Here is a 26,073-nt window from a genome sequence, read left to right as displayed (position 1 = left end):
TGTTGTTATTATTATTATTATTATTATTATTATTATTATTACCTGTAGTTACTCGGTTGTATTTTTTTACTCAACAGTAGGTACTGGCTTTGTAAAAAAAAGTAGAGGGTAATATCATATTTTATTCTGGGGAATTTCAGTGTTGAACAATTTCCAGAAAAGAGAGGGGAGAAAACTGGATGCTTAGTCTGTTTGTTTTTTTTTTCAAAAGAAAAAATCTGTGTTAAGAGAATTTAGCAAGAATTGAAAATGTTAGTCTGTGTCAAGTTCATCAACAGAAAGCAAACACACAGTGCAAATATTCACATTTCAATGTATTATTCAAATACATCCTTTTGCAATGAGATTTTAGGTAATAATGTAGTGCATTCATAGTAAGCATTGCTATGTTTAAAACTGGTCATAGTATTCCCTTGGGTATTGCATACTAGATATTGTTTTCAAAATTTTCTCTGCATGTATGAATGTGATTTTAAAAATAGAGAAACCAATGGTTTCCAGATAGGTATAAATTTAATTCTATAATAAGAATAAAAAAGGAGATATAACTATCTTGTTTCTATGAAGTATTCCACATTTCCTATTGCCAGAAAACCAGAATAATTTACCGTATACAATCCTCTGAAGGTGACCAGAACCTCACATGGATATTGATCATTATTTCTTTATAATTGAATGACATACAGAGAATGTCTATATTATATTGTAATTTAAATTCTCTTTGAACACTGAACACTTCCCCCCATGACTAAAGATATAATGTAGCTTTGAAATTGTAGGGTAGTACAATGTTTTCATTCATTCAGTGATGTCTTGGCTGAAAATATTTTTGACCTCCTTTTAAGTATATTTGTTTAACAAAACCCACCTCTCAATTAATGCAATTAATTCCCTCTGTGCATGAGACATTTTTGGAGAAAATTATCTAAAACTACCTTCTTGCTGATCATGAAAATCTACTTGTAATAGTAAAATTTTCAGTTCGTATTTCATTTTTCCTTGCATCAGTCTTCTGTGGCAAATTGTTTTTATCCTTATTAGATAGATTGACAACGGAGTCTTGCCTAGTGACTGACATAGAGCCATCCAGTTAATCCTTGACTAACCTGGTATTTAATCCATGTTTCTACTTATTAGACAGCACCAACTTTAAATGTTCTGATTTTAAGCTGAGGAATAACTGTGCTTTGCATGAAGATTTGAGTATTTTCTTAGAAATATCTTTGCCCAACTGCTTAAAAGAAATTGTGATTAATGTGACTAAGGACCATAGTTTTATCTGGGGTACTTTTGTTTGGTATAAAGCTAATTTTGTGTTGTTTTTCTCATTTTTCCTCTCCATATAAATGTATATTTTTGCACACCAGTTCTTATAGGATGCCATCATAATATAACCTTATCTCAAGAAAAACCTAAGTAGAAATAATACTGTTTTCTAATACAGGTTGGATCTCTTTTCTGCAAAATAGCTAGGAGAAGACTTTTTGGATTTAGGATTTATTTTTTGAATACCTGAATTTACATATTCATATTTTAATGAGGACCTTACTACCTCTGAGGATGCTTGCCATAGATGCAGGCAAAACGTCAGGAGAGAATTTCTCTAGAACATGACCATATAGCCCAAAAAACCCAACAACAACCCAGTGATTCTGGCCATGAAAGCTTTCGACAGTACATTTAATGAGGAATACTTGAGAAAAGGGGCTAGTTACACATTCAGCTCCTGCAGTTCTCAAGGAAGTCTCACTCCACCACTATCACAAATTTGGAGGTGGTAAAGATTCTGGTACTGTTGTCAGACTTAAAAACAGTCCTTGTATAAAATGGATGTTGGGGATGGGGAAAAGAGAGAGAGAGTCTGTAAACACTCACTCATAGCATGTTGAAAAGCTCCTGCTGCCTGACTAATCCACATAGTGTTCTCCTTCCATCAGAGCAATGGGAATTGATGGTGGGTTGGGGACGCTGGAAAAGTGGCACAAAGGGTGGTAGCAGTGTGGACTGGCTGTATAGCTGGCTCTTTCCAACATTCAACATACAAATATGGAGCAGGGTACATTTGGACTTTACACTCCCCTCATATTCACTTTTAACAGGGATTTGGAATAAATCAAGCCATAGTACCAAGAGTCCTCAACCTGTATTCCAGTTGTAGGGTAAGAGCTGCTTGACAAAAACTTAGCCGGTGCTGGATGTGTAACTAGCCTCCTTTCCACAAGGGTGGAGGTAGTGGTGGCAGGAAAAAAATTTTTTAGAGTCCTTCATATTACAGATTCCCAGAAAAGAGATACTCCATTTTTACAAACTAAATACGCTACATATCTGTGTTACTGTGAGATGCTTGAAAATTAAAACCTGAACTAGTGACTAGCATAAAAGAAAAGAACAATTATGTTCTGGAAATTAAATAGACATTTCCTTTTAACCCTCTTATGCCAAGCCCTCTTATGAATTGTAAATAAAATACAAGGAGCCTCCAGAGGTACAGAGATAACTTTCTAATAAGATATAACAAATTCATTAAATGCATGGAATGAAATATATTTCTCTGAGAGGGTTCAAGTGGGTACACAAGTGTGGCCTGACTTTTGAATGCACTTCCTGACTTTTGAATGCACTCTTGTGAGTTCCATGAACACTTATTTGGATAAAACTGCCATTATTATTCTACAAATATTTATTTATAAATTTAATTATAGCAAAATACAAGCAACACAACAATCCATCTTGACATGCTTAGACAAAGATGAACCATATCAGGGATGTTTCATCTAACAAGTTATATTTTAGCTCAATAAAACTTATATGTTGGTCTTCAGTTGGACTTAATGTAGAAGATAAATGACATAAAACATATATGCAAGCCTCCTTGAGTCCTCTTCAGGGTTGAGAAATGCAGGTTATAAATAGAATAAATAAATTAAGAAATAATAATAAAATACAAAAAGTCAGGCTTAGTTTATCATTTAATTAAAGTGTGTGGCCCATATGCCATTGTTAATCCTAGACAACATAGAAACTATTAATGATAACCAATAAGTTAACTCTTACTAGCTTGCTCTATCCTCAATATGACATTTTTTAAAAAAAAATTAAACATGGCTGCCATGTCTCCTCTTATCCTTCTCTTCTCCAAGTTAAACATACTGAGCTTCTGTAGCTACTCCTTATAAGGCTTAACTTTGTTGGTGTCTCAGTAAAGTAGCAAAAATCTATAAAGAGTTCACTGTATGCTTTTAATGTTTCTAGCAATAAGACAGTAATCTGTCAAAGCTAAGCAGTGTGTGTGCGTATCAACACCTATATTTTAGATTCCATGCATACCTTTGGCAGGGCTTATTGTAAAAAAAAAAAGCATCAGTATACTGGAGTTGGCAATCAACAACAACAAAACTTTATTACAGTCACTGACCAGCACAAAATGGGGCACAGACGCCCTGGGAGGGGAAGGACAACTCCCCAGTGAAGCAGTTATTTAAAAGTTGATTAGAAGACAGTTAAAATTCACATTTTAAAACACAGGCATGGAACCGAATGGGAGATTGATAGGAGGGGTCAAAAACACTAGGGGGGCACTAAAGGGGAAGGTAGGGGCACATTGGTGTCAAAGCTAAGCAGTGTATCGATAGGATTCAAAGCCACATTTTCCCAGTTACTGCTGAGGTATACTTCAACTTAGTTGAAGCTCTTCCTATTAGCTTTATTCATAACCATACAAAGAAGTGGGAAATACAATGACTGGGAAATCTAAACTTTGTTCTTCAATAATATATCTTTACCCTACAGAAGCATGCCCTACTGAAGAAGAAAACCTCATAAACAAGAAATTCAGTTGAATGAATTCAAATGAATTAAACCAGACATTCAAATAAACTGTTTAAAATGCATAATTATTTTTGAGGCTTCATGAGAATAAAGCATTGGATTGATTTTGATATAATAGTAGATAGTTAAATAGTCACAGCAGGATTTTAAAATATGTCATGTTTGTATTTTTTATTGTTGTTAATAATTGCAGCAAGACCAGCTTTATACTTGGGCTGCTGTCAACCAACCTACACATTCATCGGATTATATTGAAGGAAGATTTCCCGGAAGAATTCCATCAGCGTGGCCACCACCAAAGCCCCCAGACGAAGAACAGAGAATAAAAAATAAAGAACCAGGTAAGACCTTCAAGTGCTAATGGGATGTAGTACTTAGGTTGGATTTATTGTAAACACAATTAAAAACTGGATTAAAGCTGGGTTTTTCTGCAGTCAAGAGTCCACTTTCAGAATAACCCTTTCAAAATATCAGAAATCAGTGCCTTCTATGTACTACTATTCTTCACATGTTACAGCCAGCTGGTATTCCCAGGGATTGAATTTCAGGGTCTGAACTCTCTTGTCTCATTTTTTTTAAAGGGAGAGTGGAAGAATTTTGAGCACAAGATCAGGACCTTGATACTAGTATATTTATACATTTTGATATATTTATTTATTTATGACATTTCTATCCTATCTTTCTCACAATGGAAGGGACTCAAGGCGACTTTACATACATTCAACAATTTGATGCCTTAAAACACAAGGTACACTTAAAGAAATATTAAATATTAAATTAAAAAGTACATTGAAAACATTTTAAAACAATACATTTAGAGTTAAACACGTAATCCACGAGTGGTCATTGCACATTACTCCAAGTCAATCTGTTGCACAAGTTTTCTTAAGGCTTGGTCACAAAGCCATGTTTTCACTCTCTTGCAGAAGATCAGGAGAGAGGGGGTTGATCTAAATATTAGGGCTGGGCGGTTTCGTTTCGTAATTTCGTAATTCGTTAAAAATTCGTTTTTTTTATAACGAAGCGATAACGAACCATTCAGAAGCATCTAAAAAACGAAATGAATTTTTAAATTCGTTTCGTAATTGCTTCGGATTCATTTTGTATTCGTTTCGTTATCATTTTGAAATCGTTTCGTTATTTCCGCATGTCTGGGGCAAGTTTTATAGTTGTTGTTTGTTTAATCAGTGAAAAAAATTATAAATATCACACCAACAGTCAACAACAGAGGGAGAGGGAAGCTTCAGAAGTTCCCCCTGTCCCATTTGGAGGTTTTTAGCGTATTGCGCAGTCGCGTCCACCATTAACGAATCGATTCATAATTGTTTCGTAATTGTTTCGTAATTGTTTTGTAATTTACGAAATTTTGTAAATATCGAACTTTTAAAAAGAAAAATTTCGGAATTCTTTTAAAAATCGAAACGCAAAAACCCCCAAAAAACGAATCGATTTTAGAAACAAATTTTTCCGTTGTTACCCAGGCCTACTAAATATGTATTTAGTCTTTTCTTAAACAATTAATTGTGTATTTCTTCCTCATTTCCAGTATTTAACCTCAGCTCATACGAGCAACTATTTTCCTATGATTTATAGTAATTATGGAACCATAGTAACTCCATGTTGATAAGTCAGATAAACCACATTCCATTTATAATCATTGATAATAATAATAATGATGATAATAATAATAATAATAATAATGATAATGATAATACATTTTAGATGTTACCCACCTCTATTCACAGCTCGAGGTAGGGTACAATGTAGTCACATATCAATATAAAATACATACAACAAAATCACAAATAGATCTGTAAAATCACAATGATTACAGAAATTGTATAGCATTGCATAATATATGGTAGCAGAAGAACAATACGAGTGTTGGCATTGATATTGTCAAATGACTTCACTGTACTGAATAAACCACAATTTTGGGGAGGTGCAAAAACTATAAGTTGATGGATTCCAAACAGTTGACTGAGAAAGTATTAAAGCATACAATGTTAAAATGTTGTGCAATATTTATACTGTCAATAGAAACTTAGTTGGTTGGACTATATAGAGTGGGCTTGCATGAACCTAGTTGTATCACACACATGAAATTATTATACATGTTTAGGAAAATGTTGGCTGGCAACCTATTTGGTATCTGCAATGTCATAAGCTAGAATTACAACTTTTTAAATTTTGTTATTCACATTTACAATCATGCTACCATTGCCATGATCATAAACAGCCCCATAACCCTTCTTAAAATGAGTTGTGTAGAATTAGCAAGAGGTGTGCTGAAGGATGATGTGCCCCTCCCCCTTCCTGTTATGAACAACAGCAGAGCCCTCTGCATGGTCCTGTCATAGCTGCTGTTGAGAGGTGACAAGATGCATTATGCTTAATTACCTCTTTTGCCAGTGTAAAACACTCTCCTGTTTGGTGTAACTGCCTGGCTTTTAAGGTGGGTTTTAGGAAATTAGACTGGGAGATGGGTTATAGATTCTTGTCTCATGCAGTAGTTCAGCCTTTATATTAAAATGATAGAGAAGAGAACTGGATCTCTGTATCCCAACCCAAAACTCTATGTAACAGTCTTTTTTCTAATCATGCACATCTTTTCAACAAACCAGTATGCTGAAATTTAGTTTTAAAAATTCAGGAGTAAATCTTCAGTACATTAGCTAAATGTTTTAGCCTTTATTGTACTGTTGATGAGCATGCACTTTTAAAAATAGACTTGCTTATTCAAGAGGGTTTTATTACTCATAGCAATTCGGATAGTAAAATTAACCTTCAGTCCCAGTGCCTTTGTGACTTTATGGCATTTTTTATTACATGCATTCAAACAGAAGATAATCAAGGTGAGTAATCAAGTATATCATGAATTTAATTAATATAAACATTTGTGTGTAATGTTTATGTTGAAACAAGAATTAATCATATACTGCAACTTCCTGGCAGCAAAAAGGCCTCTCTTGTGTCTCATAACTACCCAGGAAGGCCCCAAAACATAAAAGTAAAGGGTATGTTAGTGATTGTTTAGAACAGAAAATTGAGAGGAGTGCAGCAGGGAGAGACACTGCCCCAGAGACCCATAGGAGGACAAGTTTATTGTTGTCTTTCTCTCCATCTCCAAGTTAGATCACTGACTCTTGTTTTGAGATAAGAAAGAAAGGAGATGGTTGCACAGGAAAAAAAAATAAGCAAATGAATTACACCAAAGAACCTAACAAAGCTGCTTTTTGAACTGCAGTCTCCTAATGGTCATAATGGCTGGGAAATCATAAGAGCTGGATGTTGCTGAGAAGAAATCCAAAAAGTCTTGTGTGTGAAGCCAGAATAGTGACAAAAGGTGGATCAGAGAGCAATCAAGGGAAAACAGAAGAGTAATCACCCAGACTATATTTCTGGAGCCTATTTCAGATGTTCTGATGTTTTGGGGAACTAATGCACAGTGATGAAATTGGGATCAAAACTATTGCTTGCATAGGGTTAACTCACTCAATCCAAGGAACAATAGGATACAATAAAATTGAGATAACAAAAGTCACAACTTGTTTATTAGTTACAACTGAAAACAAGGATTAGCAGCTAGGATTGAGTGTGGACCCATTTTTAGCCATTTCCTTCAGGCAACCAGGCTTCTTCAGTTTGTTCAGGCATCCATACCAGCAAGGGCCCAGCCGTCATGGATTCTGATCTGTAACTGGACCACGTGGCAGCCGATCTCGGCTGCTCCTCCCCTATTCGGCATCACAGTTTAATCTTTTTGTTTTTCCTTTATTTTCTTGATTCTTTTTATTTAGTGGGACAGACTTGGGGATGTGCATGATGGGTGGGAGACATGCACACACATGTTTGGGGGTTTGGCAAAGTCACCTTTTTAGCCTTTTTTCTGCTTTCCCTCCTCTCCTTCAAATACTTCTAAAAGATTATGATAAATATATAAATAAATAAATTCTAGCAAATAAAAAGAAAACCTTCATTCTCTGAAAAATACTAACACCTAGTTACCTCTTCTCTAGAGTAGAAAGTAGAAACCACTTTAAGGAAGCATTAAACCCAAAGCAGAAAGGTTATTAAAGCATGCTCACTCCAGGCCAGGTCTGCAGTAGAGAAAAATGTTGTTTTTTTTAAAGGAAGCCCAGGGAGGATAGCCCAAGGTCATTGTTCTTCCTTCCCTGAGCCTCCTTAAAATGCCTTGGAAAGCTGTATGACATGTTGCAAGGAAAGAAAGCACGGGCTTGCCTGCAGCACATCTCTTCTAGAGAGGAAACAGCTTTAAAGAATGTTTTAACCTGGTCTCCTGTATAGACAGAAGGGAAAGCATCACAGAAAGAGTGGTATCTCAATTCCAATGTTTTTAAGCCAGGTCTTAATAAATGATATGGAAGGGGAGCCTGTGGGAAGTCCACCCTTTAATGGGCTGGAAAGGGTGCCTTCTTGACCCCGTTGCTGACACACAAGCTCCCTTAAAGGAAAAAAGGAAAGGGTCCCAGGAACAGAAAGGGAAGCCTTGCAAGTTCCCCATTGCTGCCAATAGGCCAGATCTAGCTATATTTTTTGCTACAGACTGAAAATGGTTATTCAGCTATCCACCCGTTTTTCGGAGGTGCATAAAAATCGATATGGTGGTCTACTGGTATATCCAGCCAGCAGAAACAGATCGAAGTTCAGCCAGAATGCACAAGCCTATTAACAGGCATGTATTGGTCCTGGAGCCTAGCATCAGACAGCTCACTGCTGTCGTGATGACACAAGAGAAGATGTCTCCCCATAGGTCTGCATGGCACATTAATTGTGGGTTGAATACAATATCTCGGGAGTTGATTTTTCAGTCATACAACAGTTTAACTTCCTTTGAAGCCCCCTGCCCACACCACAGATGAGTTCTAGATGGGATCCAAACACCCCTTTTGCACCCCTAGTGTTCAAGGGTGTCTAAACTTCCTATGTGTCCTGTAAATCTGTTTGACACCCTTGAACACTAGGGGTGCAAATTTCACTTGTTTCATTCTTACATTTGAGAATGAAACATTCCAAATGTTTTCTTCCATCTGTGTGCATTTATGAAAGTTTTTGCACACAATAGAATGTGTTTCTTTCATTTCCGAATATAAGTTTCACAACGCTTGGAAGTTTGCACAAGAAATCATGTTTATCATACTCATAGTAACAGTTCTGTGCAAAATATGATTGTTTGTTGGTGCTGCTAATGGAGGAAAAGACTGGTCTTTTTGCCGTAGTGCAGGGGATAAACCTCTCTTATTTTCTCCAAGGATGCCTTAATGAGACTGTTTCTCACTGAGGATGAGAAAAATTGTGAAGATTTCCAGTTGATGCCAAAGCTGACTTTGCAGACAGTAGGCTCTCTCTGTTAGGGATATCCATTCTTATTATTTTGTGCTTGCATATAAGAATGAAAAAAATACTTCTTTTTAAAGTGCTTATCAATATATTATATGTGCAGGTAGAGTTTTTCTATTTAAAGTAGGTCCCTTGTTAAACCAGATCCTTCTTATTTTGAGAAGATTTGTGTGTACATACTTGTACATATTTGGTGAATCTTACATGTGCTAAATATTCAAATAGCTAGTGGCACAACTACCAGGTGCTATCTTATTATAGTCAAGTTATTGTATGTTTCTACCTAGAGACAGAGAAAAATGCAGAAATGCATACCACCAAATACATATAATAAAAATATACATAGATTTTAGGGCTGGGTGGTTTCGTTTCGTTAATTCGTAATTCATTAATAATTCGTTAATTTTTTCAATTACAAAACGATAACGAACCATTCTGGAGCAATTATTTAAAAAAACGAATTTTCAAAAACGTTTTGTAAATGCTTCGTATTTCGATATTGTATTCGTTTCGTTATTGTTTTGAGGTCGTTTCGTTATTATTTCCGCATGTCTGGGCCAGTTTTATGGTTTAATTAGTGAAAAAAAATTATAATATCACACCAACAGTCAACAACAGAGGGAGAGGGAAGCTTCAGAAGGTTTTGGAGGTTTTTTAGCGTATTTCGCAGTCGCGTCCGCCATTAACGAATCAATTTGTTATTGTTTCGGAAATCGATTCGTTAATTTTTACCATTTACGAAATTTCATAAATATCGAACTTTTTAAAAGGAAAATTTTGTAATTATTTTAAATATCGAAACAAAAAAAACCCCCAAATACAAATCGATTTTAGAAACAAATTTTTCCGTTGTTACCCAGGCCTAATAGATTTTTTTATTTAAAAAATCCTCATTTGAATATATACATTTCAATTTGTCTTAAGAAATAGTAATGGTCACTTTGCTCTTTCCCCCCTAGAATATGATGTTGTCACTCTGGCAAAAGAAACAGAACAAACAGCAGGAGTTCAGTTGATACAGGTAAGATGGTAGTATGAGCATATATACTATTCTTGAAAAATTATTATACTCTAAAACTGTCATGGAGAAATAAATACAATTTTTATAGCTATTTGACACTTCATAGCTGTTCCATAGACTTCTCAGCTCAAATTATTCAACTCTTCATGCCTCTCAGCTAAATGTGTAAATTAGGTCACCATTATGACTGATATAAAACTTATGTGAAATGGTGGATGTTAAAGGCTTATTTATCTATGCAAGTGATTACATCACAATAATTAGGTAAAAGTTGCTATTGTAGTAAATATGCAGTCTCTGCTCCATATGCTGCAGGCTCAATCATAATCAGATCCCTCCACAGCTTATATTGAAACATAGCTTTAAAAATGGTTGTATATTCAACACAACACAACTCAATATTTGGTCTTCAGCATGTTGTACAGTGGATTAATACCTGTATGTTTAAACACTGGGGGTCCCTATACTATGAACATATGTGTGGCATCATAAGTGATAACTAAATATGCACAGTTTACAAGACAATATTCATATCACTCACCAACTTGTGACCCAGTTGGGAAGCCACCATATGCTTCAGAACCTTGCTCAGAAATGGAAAGTTGGACACTGGTCAATAGTTGTCCATTATAGAGGGGTTCAGGGATGGCTTTTTAAATATTGGTCTCACAACTACCTCCTTTAGACAAGTTGGAGCTTTGCCTTTTCCAAGGAGGCATTGATCACCACCTTCACCCACTATGTTAGTCCCCCTCTGGCTTGTTTGATCAGCCAGGAAGGGCAACGATCTAGAATACATGTGGTAGCTCTCACCTCTCCAAAGATCCTGTCTACATACTCAGGCTGCACCAATTGAAAAGCATCCATCAAGACTGGACAAACAGGAGCCAAGGTTACATCCATTGGAACTGTGTCAATAACAGCATCCAATTCAGAATGGATCTCAGCGACTTTATCTGCAAAGTGCATTACAAATTCTTCATGGTAGGCTGCTGGGTGATCAGGAATTGCTCCCTGAGGACCAAAAATAGCCCCCGACTACTCAAAACAACTCAGATGGATGGTTCCTTATAGATGCAATGGTGGCAGCAAGGAACGATTTCACTGTTGCCTCCATTGCCATGGTGTAGGCTTTCAAATGCACTTTAGTCTGTGCCCCGTCAAATTCGCTTCTAGTTCTTCACCAGCATTGCTCTAGTCTCTGTCTCACTTGCTTCATCGCTGTCAACTCCTTGAAAAACCAAGAGATTGGTTTGGCTCGGCTCCATGAGAGGGGATGTTCAGGAGCAATTGTGTCCACCTCCCTGGTCATTTCCCCATTTCAGAGCTCAGCCAGAGTTTTGACAGAATTTCCTGCCAAGGTGACAGGAAAATCCCCAAACTACATACATTATATGAGTTTCCAATGCCATATAATGCACTTCAAAATTAATCTGCATTATGAAACTGCATTATATGGTAGTGTAGATAAGGCCTTAGACCCAGCATTGCTCACAGGCCTTTCACTGAATTTCTTCTTCATATTTTCCACTACATGCAAAGAAGCACCCAAATTCACACCCAGCTGGGAAGAAATAGATACTATATACATAGGATTCCTTCTCTTTTCAACCCCTTCCTTATCACGCACCCCCTCCACCGCCACCACCGCCACCATCTTAATTTCTATCTCTTACTCTCTTTTTATCTGACCTGGAACAAAACAGCACACTTTTCTTTGCTGTTGGTTTCCTATGTTGCTGCTTCTCCTGCTGTGTGTTGCCTTTTAAAATTATGTATGGAGTAAGTTGTCATATGTGAAGAGAAGCTGTTGCCCTCTACCTCTTTCACATGGGATTTGACTGCCTCAGAGTGAGGAGAACCCCAAAACATTTTCTTCCTCCTTGTGGAATCCTTTGCTAAAGGAAAGTGCAAGACAGAATTTTTCATCAGGGAATTTTCAGCATTTTCAGCAACATGGTATAAGGAATGAGCAACATCTCATTGATCCATTATGGTAGATTTCATAGACAATTTGGGACATATTTTGGGGCAAGTGGGCAAAAACTTAAGAAGAGGTGCTATGGAAGGAATGGTACATCCTCTTTGAGATCCTTGCCACCAGGCAAAAGAAATACAGCTCATGCTGAGTCCCTGACAAGACCGAAGAGAGTGAATTTTCCTCTCAGTGCCAATGTTATAATGATCCCATCATACACACTAAACATAACTTTGCTAAGTTATGTTGAATGTGTGTGATTGGGTCATTATAACATTGCAATGTTGTGCATTTAGCTTCATTCCCAATTTCCGCTTAAATGTCTCAGTGCAGATTATATATATATATATATATATATATATATATATATATATTCCTCCTAACTTATGAATTTTGAGAGAAAATAGTTTTCTCTGGAAGCTTATCCTAATCCCATGATCACAGTTTGTGGTATTTTTTATTATGTTTTACATTTGGTTTATCCTTATGTCTGAAGTTAGTTATTGGCATGCTATTTTCTGATCTTGGTTATCTCACAATAACCCTGTTTAGGGTACTTACAGGGAACAGACTGAGACTGTGGCTTGGCAAGAGCCATGTGTTGACAGCAGCTTTGGACACTACAGGAAGAGAGGAAGTACAAGTGAGTTAGAGCTTACCTTCTACTGCTTGTTTTGGAATAACTTCAGCTGAGACAGTGCATCTCTTTCTCCTTACAGGGAAAGATGCATGAGCTCATCTTTGGATATTTGAAGAAAATAGCAGCCGAAGAATTACATCTCACTTGTCCTTCCTCTGTCCTGTTACTTTTGACTATCTGAAGCTGACCTGATAGCTCACCTGGAATCCACATCAAGATGTGCAGGTCAATACGCTAGACAGCTTATACAGATTCTGCAGTGCACAAACTATTTTGCTATTCTTCTAGAAATATTCATTATAGATATGCTATAGCATTTCTCTTTATTTTTTTTTAAGTGTGCTCTCATCCCAGTTGAACCAATAGTTGTGTATCCAATATTTGTTTATTCAGTTCTTGCTGTATATCAGTTTCAGAAAATGGACCATAATGATACAGTTCTTAAATGTCTTCTTGTTCATAGATTAAATTTACTTTATGAAGCCAGCACTTGGCATGAAGAAAAACTCATGACCCTGATATGCCATAAACCTTCCAAGTGAGCATTAAGGCTTGCTGATTGTTTAGCTCAAATTATAGGCCCTATTGGAACCCAGTGTACCTCCTCTGAATCTGGCAGTTCTTAAACAATGAAGACAGATTTATCCGTAAGATTTATACATATCTTTTCCAAGAATATGAAAACAAATATGTTGACTTCAAAATCTCTTATGTGTAACACAGTTTGGAACATCATTTAAAAACCATCCTCTATTTTTAACTTCCATGCTTGTGACCATGGTCTCTCTCATTTTAATTTTTTTCTGAAGCAGATTTTAATTTTAAATGCTATATAAACAATTGTCACTTTTAGGCATAACCGGGCCGCTTAACTGTTCTATTTTACCTGATGACATAAAAGCAGAAACTTTATTTCTGATCTTAATATTCAAGTTCTTTTTTTAAAAAAAGTATTACTGCAATAATTATGTATTTTTAAAAGAAAATAATAATGGATAATTATTCACTTCAATGACTGTGGGGTCATTAAAGCCAATTTCAAAGCAACTGAAGTTTGCAGAAAATAATACAGTTGGGCTTCAGTAGCATGTGCCAGAGTGAGGCCCCATGGCTGCTTTTTCTTCAACATAAAAGTACACTTGAGCTTTCTTCTTCAGCCTTCCCTGCACCTATAAACCATTCAAGGGGCTTTGGAACACCTATAAGAACATGATTTTAGGTAGACAGGGAACTGTAGGAGTGATGGCATTCACTGACAGAACATATTACTGGTAGAAACAGTGGAATCCATGAGAATCATAGAATCATAGAGTGTAGTACAGTACATTTTTCCCTGCTTAAATTCATTTTGTTACTTAGTTTGGATACAGCTCTCTAATCCATTAAAGTCATTTTGGGGGCTGAGCCTGTCCTCTGGGAAATTTAACAGAGCTATCAAAGGGCTGAGAAAAGCGGTATATAAATGAAGCAATTAATAATAATCCCTGTAATTTGGTGTCATCTGCAAATTGATAAGCAAACTTGTCCATTGTCCGGATTATATTGACAAGCCAATGAAACAATGGACTACGAGAAAAGGTAATAACAACTCCACCTGGGTTTTCAAAGACAAAGGGTTGTAGGGCCAATGTTAAGGCACTAGGTGGCAGCTGAAGATTTACAAATGAGTTTTGCAAAGCTGAATTGCAGTGCCATTTCACTGTGAAATTCAATATTTGTCAGTGAAACTATCTATGCACCAGAGTGTACCAGACATTATTCCATGCCTGTGTAGTCCTATTCTTTCTTATCACTTTATCACATGTGAATGTGCCTTTAAGTGTCACCTTTCACCTTACAGTGACTCCATGAATTTCAATGTGTTTATTTAGGCAATACTCAGATATTTTTTGGCAGTTCCTTCTTCTGAAACATAGCTCATAGCACCTGATATTTGTTGGTGGTCTCCAAGTACTCACTAAAATGGACACTGCTTAACTTCCAAGATCAGACAGGATCCGGCGCTGCTATGGTATTTTAGACAGTTACATCATCAATGTCATCTATATGAAAATGTGTAGATAAGAATTTTCCTTATGTACATTTTAGTGTGGAGATTTTACCTTCAATAGATATTTCCTGTATTTTTTTTCATGTGGGGACATGAGAGAAGCCTCCCACAAGGATGCTAAAACATCAAAACACCTGGGTGTCCCCTGAGCAACTTCTTTGTGGATGGCCAATTCTCTCACATCTGAAGCTGCTTACAATTTCTCAAGTCACTCCTGAGACAATTTTTTTTAAAAAAAAAAACAGAGGTATTATCACAAGATCAGTGGTGGTTTAAGAGCAGAAAGGCATTTGCATTCTAGTTTGTGTATTACTTTTGAAAGTGCACATTATGTTAATTTATATTAGCATGCTTTTTTTAAAAAAATCACTGACATTCTTACCTGCAGATATCTGGATCCCACATTATATTCATTAGGGCTGGGCAACCACGGAAAAATTTGTTTCTAAACTCGATTCGTTTTTAGGGGGTTTTTGCGTTTCAATTTTTAAAAGAATTCCGAAATTTTTCTTTAAAAAAGTTCAAAATTTATGAAATTTCGGAAATTACGAAACAATTACGAAACAATTACGAATCGATTCGTTAATGGCGGACGTGACCGCGCAATACGCTAAAAAAAACCTCCAAATGGGACAGGGGGAACTTCTGAAGCTTACCTCTCCCTCTGTTGTTGACTGTTGGTGTGATAATTATATTTTTTTTCACTGATAAAACAAACAACAACTATAAAACTTGCACCAGACATGCGGAAATAATAACGAAACGATTTCGAAACAATTTCGAAACAATTTCGAAACAATTTCGAAACGATTTTGAAACAATTACGAAAAATTACGAAACGAATTGAAAAATTCGTTTTGATTTTTAGTTGCTCCTGAATGGTTCAATATCGCTTCGTTATCAAAAAAAATAACGAATTAATAATGAATTACGAAATTAACGAACGAAACCGCCCAGCCCTAATATTCATAAATGTTTGCTGCCATAGAGATGGAACTTAAAGTACTAGTTGTGTTGGATGCACAGCTTTTTGGATCAGAGTGTGTCAGCAATACAAATCTAAAATCATTGCAGTGTACATGATTCATATTGGTAGCCAGTCATTTAACCTATGAAAATATGACAGTGCTGCAATCTTAAATATGAAGCAAAAGATGGAAAATAAAATCTGTGGCTTTTCTGATTGTTTACAACCCGAAAAATAATGTCTAGTCCTAGATGGGACATTAACCTACAATGATACAAATTAGAACTTTCTATATTTGCTTTGTCGAAAGCTTTCGGGGCTGGAACCACTGAGTTGTAGGTTTTTCGGGCTGTATGGCCATGTTCTAGAAGCATTCTCTCCTGACGTTTCACCTGCATCTATGGCAGGCATCCTCAGAGGTTGTGAGGTCTGTTGGAAACTAGGAAAATTGTGTTTCTATATCTCTGGAACATCCAGGTTGAAGAAAGAACTCTTGTCTGTTGGAGCTAGCTTAGGATCAAATAATGTCCATTATTCATATATAATTATCTATTTTATAGAAGAACTATCATCCTTATAGTCCAAGTGAAATGAAGCCAATATTTACTGAAATTATGTAAGTAAAGCTCATATACATCTAAGACAACATTTAATGTTTATCCAGACATGTAAAATATGGCAACCTCATTACTGGCTGTAGGTACAGAGCAATTTTAGAGATGATCATGTTTTTTAGCTCTTTTCAATTCCTTCCAGTGCTCTAAAATAGAAAACCTACATCTCAACCCAACTTAAAAATAAATCAGATAACTTTAATATTATATAGCAATTGTTTCACCAGAAGTGGTGGATTTAAGCATCTAATTATATGTCTATTCCAGTCTAGCAGTATACCTTTCATATATTTTTAGAAGTCAGAAATATTTAAGTTCTGGAACAACAGATTTCAAAAATGTAGGAGGCATTCTGGTCTTATATTTTAGTTTTGCTGAACGTTTCTAAAATCTGGACACGTTTCATATTATTCAGTGAGATTTTTTTCCCTTTAGTTATGTCTTACTTTGCCCTGGAATTCATCTTGGTTTTGTGTTTTTACATTTCAACGTTGGACAGTTCCTTAGAAATTGAAGTACAACCCAGTCATTCAGTGCAAAGATTGCCAAAATAGAAATTCATTTCTTTCATAAACTGCCTACTTTAATTAGCTTATTCATTTATAGAAAAAAATGATAACCAAAAGTTAAAGCTGGGAAAGCATGAACTTCCAAAGGATCTGCCTCTAGAGAAATCTTCTAAGCTACTTATATTTCACAGGTTATTGAGAGTTTGTCTACAATTCTGGAGATCAGGGTTTGAATCCCCATTCAGCTATGAAATTCACTTGGTGACTTTGGGCAAGTCACACACTCAACATCAGATGAAGGCAATAGAAAACCTCTTCTGATAAAATCTTGGCAAAAAGCTCTGCAAATGTCACCTTACGGTTGCCACAAGTTGGGAACTACTCAGAGGCAAACAAGGATAACAAAATCACATTGAAAACAACTTGGCAGAGCAATGTGAACTGAGGCTTATTAAATCTAGGGTTTTGTTAGAAGTATTTTGGGGGTTGGAATTTTTGGATTTGACACATTGCATTGGGTCTGTATTTGTGGCAACATACATTTTATTTTTAAACACATTTCATTAAAATGTTCAGCCTAAGAAGTGTGTGTCTGCATATGCATACATGTGTGCATAAACAGATATATTTTTTGGTATGAAGGAGGATATGTAATAGATTACGGCAGGGCACCTAGTTGCATAGTCTTTTGTTTATATTTCTCCGTGGAACTAGCAACAGTGCATTCAGTTAAGAGATGAAGAAGAACAGAAACAATAACACATTCTGATTTAATAAACAAGTTCAAAGGGAAATTGCCTGTTTTTACTAATCTTTATTTATATTGTAATGATCATCAACTATAAACAACAAAAGCTTAATTGGCAATATTTATTTTTCAGCTGCTATGTCCAGTTTGTATTAATCATCCATTTGGATTGTTCTAAATAATGTGTTTGAATTACTTATTATAAATTATCCAGGATACAACTGAGTAATGGCTTTGACAACCATGTAGGGGAAAATACAAAAATATAAATACAGAGTCATTTCCATTTTGAAAATTGTGCAAATAGAAATGGGCAGTCTTTCAGCTTCTTAACTGGAGAAAAACAGGTCTGCAAAAGTCACAGGTGCATACCTGTTTATTTTAAAGGGCAAATATCAACAATATGTCTGGACTAAATAGCCTGTATGAAAGTACTATAGCATTGGGTTGTTGTAGGTTTTTCCGGACTATAGCATTATTTTTTCATCATCCGTAGCAATGGCTCTGGAAAGTTTTGAAATCTTAGTTCAGCAATACCTGTTTATTTAGAGTATTACAGGATTGGGATTTGGAGGAATTCAGAAACTGTTACTATGATCTAAGTATGAATGTGTGCATTTCTGGAGGTTGGACATTAGATTTTGCCATTAAAGACTGTTGGACCTATTTTCAGAATTGAATGAAATTTGTGGACATCTGAAATAAGTTTCCCAGATACTTTTTGTTTCTCCTATATTGCTGATTATCTTTTTCAGAGGTTCAGTAGGGCTCAGTGATCCACTTAATCCTAGACATAGCTCTTGAAATGGGTGAGGAAAATATGGCCTTCATACTTTGTTTGAATTGTAGTTCATATTGGCCTCAGTTATCATGGCTTGTAGGAGAGTGTGTAGACCAGTATTATATTATACATTCCCCATCCTTGGTTTAGCAGGTAACATGGATGAAATGCTTCATCTAAGCTTCATATGAAAAAAGGATTTCAAGATTAGACTTCTCTTAGACCTTCTCATTTAAGAACCAAAATCTGAGACCTAGAGACAGCCTCTGGTGAGTTTGTCCTGTTGATATCAGCGAGCATTAACCACAGAGCATAACATTCAAATATGAAATTACAATATTTGGAAAAGGAAGTATTTAAATTTTTATGTGGAAAGGATACAACAATGGGTGGGGAAATTTTGCTTCAGTGCCAGACATATGATGCTTTTTAGTTTCCCATACAGTATAAGCCTAAGCTTCATGGAGTAATAGCAATGATTCTGCCTAGGCATCTCACGTCCCTTTGCTCCAAATATGTTACTACCTAATAATGATATGATGCATGTGGATATGAATTAGGGGTGTGCAATTTTTTTCTTTAGTCATCGTAAGTTGTATCAAATTTGTGAAATTCGTACTTATGATGTGATATCTGATGTGTGGGCATGTCCTGTGCCAAAAATTTAAAATCAAAACTTACCGAATTCTTTTTTGTTTGAATTTTGTAAATCCTGGGAGCCTCACAAAGTCAGTTTCATTTTCAGTGCAAGGAAGCAAAGCAAAGCCAAAAAGGCCACCTTTCCTCTTTAAATTAATGGCTTCTCACCATTTGGAGAGGGAAGCAGCAGGGAAAAAGCAGAGTTTGCTAGGAAAGAGCCTCAGAAAGCACAGAATTCTGGGAGATGTAGTTTGGGAAGATGAGGAGCCCCATACCAAAGAATACAAAAGACCCTGCCCTAAACTACATTTTCCAGAATTCTGGTCACCACCAACCAGGACAGGGAAGAGACTTGTCCCTCCATAGCAGCAGACAGCCAGAGTTCCAATAAATTGTTGAATTTGCAAAGAGGAGGACTGACTGATACTTCTAGCAAGTAAATCTCTGTGATGAACTGGAAAGAAATCCCTAAATGGAAGTTATTTTGATTAATAAGGGAGACATTCAATGGTTGTGGCTGTCTTTAAAAAACACATTTTGTCAAAACTTCCCTAAACTTGATAGATGTATGAATATTTCTGACAGTTGGGGGAAATGATACCCTGTTATCTTGACATTGTATAAAAAATTCAAGGAGATAGCTCTTGTAGTGTATATATATATATAGTTTATAAAAAAACTTTGAAAATTCCCCAAAATTCTGTGGATAAGTGAAACATTACAACACTTGATAAGCTAACAGTGGTAAATGAATTCGACCATTGTAAAAAGTTTCACCTCAATAGCTGTAAAAATAAGAGAGAAAGAAGCCCTTGAAGTATATCAACTTACACATTTACTACACTGACAAAGTAATGAAATGTTTCCTATTACTTTAGTAACACTTTAGAAACAAAACATTAATGCCCCCTGATTTTGTAATGACTTTTGAACCATTTTTACAGCCCTAATAATCAGAATTTCATTTCAAACATTGTACAGCCCTAATAATCAGAATTTCCTCTTTTTGTTGTAATGCATCTTATCAAAAATAAGAGGCTTCCTTAGATCTATTCATTGATCAAAGATATTTTTTAACTCACTACAGCAGCATAGATGACCTGAGCTTGGTTTCTCCATCCTGGTCTCTCCAAACATTTTCAAATAATTTGTCCTGAAATTCTCATCAGATTCAACATGTGTGACCAGTATGCAGGAATAATGAAGAAAAAGAAACTTAGTAATCACCCCCCCCCCCCCAATTCCACAATAGTTGTAATATGACTTTCACATATATGGGGGACATATATTTCCAGACATTATGGCTCCTTCCACGCAGCTGTATAAAATCCACATTGAACTGGATTATATGACTCTGTTGACTCAGATAACCCAGTTCAAAGCAGATATCATGGATTATTTGCCTTGTTATTCTGGATTATATGGCTATGTGGAAAGATCACGTGTGAATTCTTGAAATCATGGATAATAGCAAACCCAATTATTTTCAATGGGATGACACAGATATATCGATCAATCGATAGAATATTTGGGGGTTACTGAAAAAATGTCAAGTTACATTAGTATAATTTTTTGCCATTTGTCCTTTTTTCATGATGGAGTTGTGGTCTGAAGTGCATCTAAGTATTGATTTTCCTAATTATGTCCATATTAAGGCATTTTCTTATTCATCAGCATAGCTATTTCCAGTTTTCTAAAACAGGTCCAGTCTTCTTTGAATCTGCCTTAAAATTGTATAAGATCAAAGAGCACCTCACCTTTTTTACTTGGGTGGTTGGTTTTTACTGTCTTAAATTACATTACTCCTCCTCCAAAAGCAAAATGACCTGCTTTTCAAAACAGAAGTAACTTTGTTTAATTGTTTGGTTACATAAAATGATATGAAAAAGTATTTCTGTTAAACATTAGAAATTGTTTAAAGCTTCCAGAGACTTTGATATCTGCAAAGGAGACCTGAGAGATCAGCATCTAATTTTAACCAGACAAAAGAAACTGTCTTCAATTAGAAATGCCATCTTTTATATGTCTTATTATTTAATAATAATTTCTTTTATGTTGGAATTGGTTAGTATGGGTATTATATAATTAAAGCATGTGACCAATCCAGTGTTTTCTTTTTTGGCTGAAGTCAGAGGGAAAAAATTCATCTTTTCACAAATGAGATTTTAGATAGTGTAAACTGAATTAATCTTTTTGAGGGACATTCTAGAAGTTATGTCAAAAGTAACCTATCTGCTTTTTTTGAAGGCATGTTTTCATTTTCTTAATGGATAGAAAAAGAAGTAAAAGACAAAATGATCTCCCTGAGAAAATAAAACAAATTCAGTAAGATCTGGGGACAAAAATAAAGAATTTGAATCCATAACTAAAAAGTTTCTCACATAAATTAAATCTTTGAAGTTGCTAATGTCTTTTAGCATGTTTAGAGTTTTTAGTTTTAGTTTTATATCTTAAGATTGCACTAGAGCTTTTCTCTCTATCTGGCCATATACTTTGTAAACCAATTACTCAATAAATGGGAGAAGGACTGGATGTCTACCAAAATGTTTTAGAAAGAGAAACTGATCTCACAAGATAAACTTTTTCTCTTTCATGAATTAATAAAGTACATATGTGTTAATTGCTATTTTGGAGATTCAATGGTTAGGTGACATAAGTGAAATCGGCTCCAATGGTTTATAATCTCATTTTTATCTGTTTTGCTAGACATTTATGGAAGATGATATCATTTTTATGGTTAGATACCCACATTTGAGGTCTTGTCTTCACTGAAACTTTGTTGGACTCTAATGTTAATGTTAAATGAGTACACAGAATTTGTAAAAATGTTAAGGATGTAAATAGTCATAATCTTTGTTCTTACACAACATAATTTTGCCATTTTCTACCTTGTGAAAATAAAATTACTGAAATTGATAAATTTACTAAGGGATTGTTGTATTTCAAGACATTTTTGCTACACATGCTATATTTTTTCTGTAAAGGAAATTTGTCATTGGCCTTTTTGCACAGGAATGATTTTATTCACAGAAAATGATGTTTTCTCCACAAAATATGTGCTTGCTTAGCTCTCAATAAAACCTTATCTGGAGGTTTTTAAGCAGAGGATACATGGGTTTCTGTTGGGGGTGCTTTCATTCCATGTTCCTGCATGGCAGGAGGTTGGACCGCATGGCCCTTCTGGTCTCTTTCAACTATGAAGTCCCCATACTGTGGAGGTTCTCATCTGGCAAGGATTCTCCTCTTCAGGGATTTCTATCCCTCATAAAACATTTCTTTTAAAAAAAACTTTATTTTTTTATCATCCTTGGTGCAAAGTAGGAGGTTGTATGATGCATACTTAAGAGTTCTTTAGGTTGCTAAATTAATGGGGGATATGGGGTGGACTTGTGGGAACAAGTGCAAAAGCAAAATATCTCTAAGTATTATTTTATATGAAAGAAGGGTCAGAATAAGCAGCCAAGAAGCGAGGCCAGTTCAAGGTAGAGCAACTCTCTAGCTTGTTACTGACTATGTAGTTGTGCCCTTAGGTGTGGGTAAGGATCACCTCCGTATTCACTCCTTAGATCAGTGTGGGTCCAGATCAGCTGCATAGTGGCCCAAACATCATACAGAATTCATCCAGAGTAATGTAGGACAAGGGTATCTTAATGCAACCTTGCTCCATATTAACCAAAGTTGGCAGAGGTTGGTCTGAATTCTGATCCAGTTGGGCTGGTTTTGCACTTGCTCTCACTGTCATTATGTATTTCCCAGGATTGGGTGGACCTGGGACGGTAGTCATCAATCCCTCCTGTCTTCTGTGTTGTGGCTATCTCTGGATTGGTGGTCTCTGAATTGGAGTTCTCTGGCAAGGGAGGGGGAGAGGAGGGATTCATATGTTTCAAATTTTAATCTTAAAGTAAAATGTTGGCAAAATACCTGTGGTGAAACCTATATCTCATGAAGAATTCCTTCACGTCTATCCCATGGCCTTAGTTTGGATGGCCAAACTAAAAGGCCATCAGATAGACTCATTCCATCCCCATCTTTAATTCAGATTGACAAAGAGCAAACCTGAGGTTTTTTCAGGGATTTTGTAGTTGACTCAAATGAACATTTTTAAAAAATACAAAAGTTTCAAGCACTTAGTATTGTACTTGCTGGCATGCAAAGGTGATATTTCACAGTGTTTTGTCCTCCTTAACTGTGAATACACACACATACAGATTTGTGGCAGGGTTATTTTGGAATAATGATGAAAAACACAGAAGTGATAGAAAAAGCAATCTTTGAGTTGCAGGGATGTAAGAGGTGTCACCTTCATGTGGCTGCTTTCCTGAAAGGCTGTCAGATGACTGCCTGGTAAATATTTATACAGCATTCATTTCAGAACCTTGCAAACTAAGTGGTGTTTGTGTTTATCAAGAAAAATAATTTCTGTGTTATGTAAAGTACCACTGAATGTTGATTGTTGACCATTTACTTTGATTTGAAGTGGCAAGCTACAAACATTGAGAGTCTAGAAATAGTCCCATCTGAAAAGCAAAACTCCAACAAGTTTGTGGTTCAATAATGTAGGGCTTAGGGATTCCAGGAAAAAAACATATTAGTCTGCAACAAAAGAAACTAGTATTTTGAGTCCCAGTCCACTCAATGGAATGGAAGAAAGATTCATATGGAACTGAGAGAGCACAATCACTTTGTTAGCTGTGCCAGGAAGCCACCCTAAATCCTATTGTGTTTATCAAGAAAAGTCATTTTTGTGTTATGTGGAATGCCACTGAATGTTGATTATTCAAAGGATGACCCAAACAATTACCATCCGGGCAGCCTCACATCGATACCAGGCAAGATTCTGGAAAAGATCATTAAGGAAGTGTGCTGTAAAAACTTAGAAACAAATGCGGTCATCGCTAATAGTCAATGCGGATTTATCAAAAACAAGTAATGCAGATTAGTCTGATCTATTTTTTCAATAGAGTTACAAGCTAGGTAGATGCAGGGTATGCCATGGATGTAACATATCTGGATTTCAGTAAGGCCTTCAACAAGGTCCCCCATGACCTTCTGGCAAACAAGTGTGGAGTAGGCAAAACTACGGTTAGGTGGATCTGTAATTGGTTAAGCGAACGAACCCAAAGCTTCTTCTTGCTCACCAATGCTTCTTCTTCATCCTGGAAAGAAGTGACGAGTGGACTGCCTCAGGGTTCCATCCTGGGCCCGGTCCTGTTCAACATCTTTATTAATGATTTAGATCAGGGGTCCTCAAACTACGGCCCACGGGCCACTTCCGGCCCGCCAAGGGCACTTATCCAGCCTGCGGAGGAGGAGCGTCCCCCCCCCCCCCACACACAGTGACCCTCCCTTGGCTGGCTCACGCTATCCGTCAGGCCCGATGGGCAACGTGAACCAGCCAAGGGCAGCTGCTCCGCGTGGCCTACTCGCACGTAAAGCACCTCGTGAGGTGCTTTACGCAAAAGTAGGCTGCACGGTGCTGCTCCTCCCTTGGTAGGCTCATGCTATCCGTCAGGCCCGATGGGCAGCATGAGCCAGCCAAGGGAGGCTTCTCCTCATAGCCTACTCGTGCGTAAAGCACCTTGCGAGGTGCTTTACTTGAAAGTAGGCCACGCGGTGCTGCTCCTCCCTTGGCAGGCTCACGCTATCTGTCAGGCCCGATGGGCAGCGTGAGCCAGCCAAGGGCAGCTGCTCCGCGTGGCCTACTCGCACGTAAAGCGCCTTGTGAGGTGTTCTACGCAAAAATAGGCCGCGTGGTGCTGCTCCTCCCTTGGCAGGCTCACGCTATCCGTCAGACCCAATGGGCAGCGTGAGCCAGCCAAGGAAGGCTGCCCCAGCACTCCATGCATTCATGCCAGCCACATGACCTTGGAGGTGTTTACGGACAACGCTGGCTCTTCGACTTAGAAATGCAGATGAGCACCACACCCCAGAGTCAGACACGACTGGACTTCATGTCAGAGGAAAACCTTTAACTAGGAAAATTGTGGAAGATCCAGGGTGGGAGAAAGAACTCTTGTCTGTTGGAGGGAGGTATGAATGTTTCAATTGACCACCTTGATTACCATTTCATAGCCTGACAGTTTTTAGGGAGAATCCTTTGTTGAGAGGTGATTAGCTGGCCCTGATTGTTTCTTGTCTGGAGTTCCCCTGTGTTTGAGTGTTGTTCTTTATTTACAGTTATAATTTTAGAGTTTTTTTAATACTGGTAGCCAGATTTTGTTCAGATTAGAGATAGGAAGATTTCCCATTCTCTGCTCCTGGAATTACTGCCTAAAAAGGGCTAGAAAGAACCCCCTCTAAGGGCCCTTCCACACAGCAAAATAATATATGTGCAATTAAAAAAACTATAGTCCGGCCCTCCAATGGTCTGAGGGTCAGTGAACTGACCCCCGGTTTAAAAAGTTTGAGGACCCCTGATTTAGATGAAGGGTTAGAAGCCATAATCATCAAGTTTGCAGGTGACACCAAATTGGGAGGGATTTCCAATACCCCAGAAGACAGGAGCAGAATTCAAAATGATTTTAACAGATTAGAGAGATGGGCCAAAACTAACAAACTGAAGTTCAACAGTGACAAATGTGAGATACTCCACTTAGGCAGAAAAAATGAAATGCAAAGATACAGAATGGGGGATGTGTCACTCGTGAGCAGTATGTGTGAAAAAGATCTTGGAGTCCTCATGGGCAACAAGTTAAATGTGAGCCAACAATGTCATGCAGTGGTAAAAAAGCCAATGGGATTTTTGCCTGCATCAATAGAAGTATAGTGTCTAGATTCAGGGAAGTCATGCTACCCCTCTATTCTGCCTCACCTGAAATACTGTGTCCAGTTCTGGGCACCACAATTGAAGAGAGATATTGACAAGCTGGAATGTGTCCAGAGGAGGGTGACTAAAATGATCAAGGGTCTGGAGAACAAATCCTATGAGTAGTGGCTT

General features: G+C 36.8%; 1 protein-coding gene across 2 annotated transcripts in view; it reads left to right on the top strand.

Annotated features, from left to right (window-relative positions):
* FMN2 (formin 2) overlaps positions 1-26,073 on the top strand; it is a 187,865-nt gene that overhangs the window by 43,518 nt on the left and 118,274 nt on the right. The window contains exons 3-5 of one of the 2 annotated variants that reach the window (XM_067464831.1): positions 4,022-4,169; positions 6,672-6,683; positions 10,149-10,210. In XM_067464831.1, the coding sequence (XP_067320932.1) occupies positions 4,022-4,169; positions 6,672-6,683; positions 10,149-10,210 (222 nt within the window). The remainder of the gene's footprint in view (positions 1-4,021; positions 4,170-6,671; positions 6,684-10,148; positions 10,211-26,073) is intronic. The other variant, XM_060753881.2, reaches the window with a different exon arrangement.

Source organism: Anolis sagrei, chromosome 1 (assembly GCF_037176765.1).
Source record: "Anolis sagrei isolate rAnoSag1 chromosome 1, rAnoSag1.mat, whole genome shotgun sequence".
Taxonomy (NCBI): Eukaryota; Metazoa; Chordata; class Lepidosauria; order Squamata; family Dactyloidae; genus Anolis; species Anolis sagrei.
The sequence above is the reverse complement of the archived record's forward strand: the minus strand, read 5'-3'. Positions and strand labels throughout refer to the sequence as shown.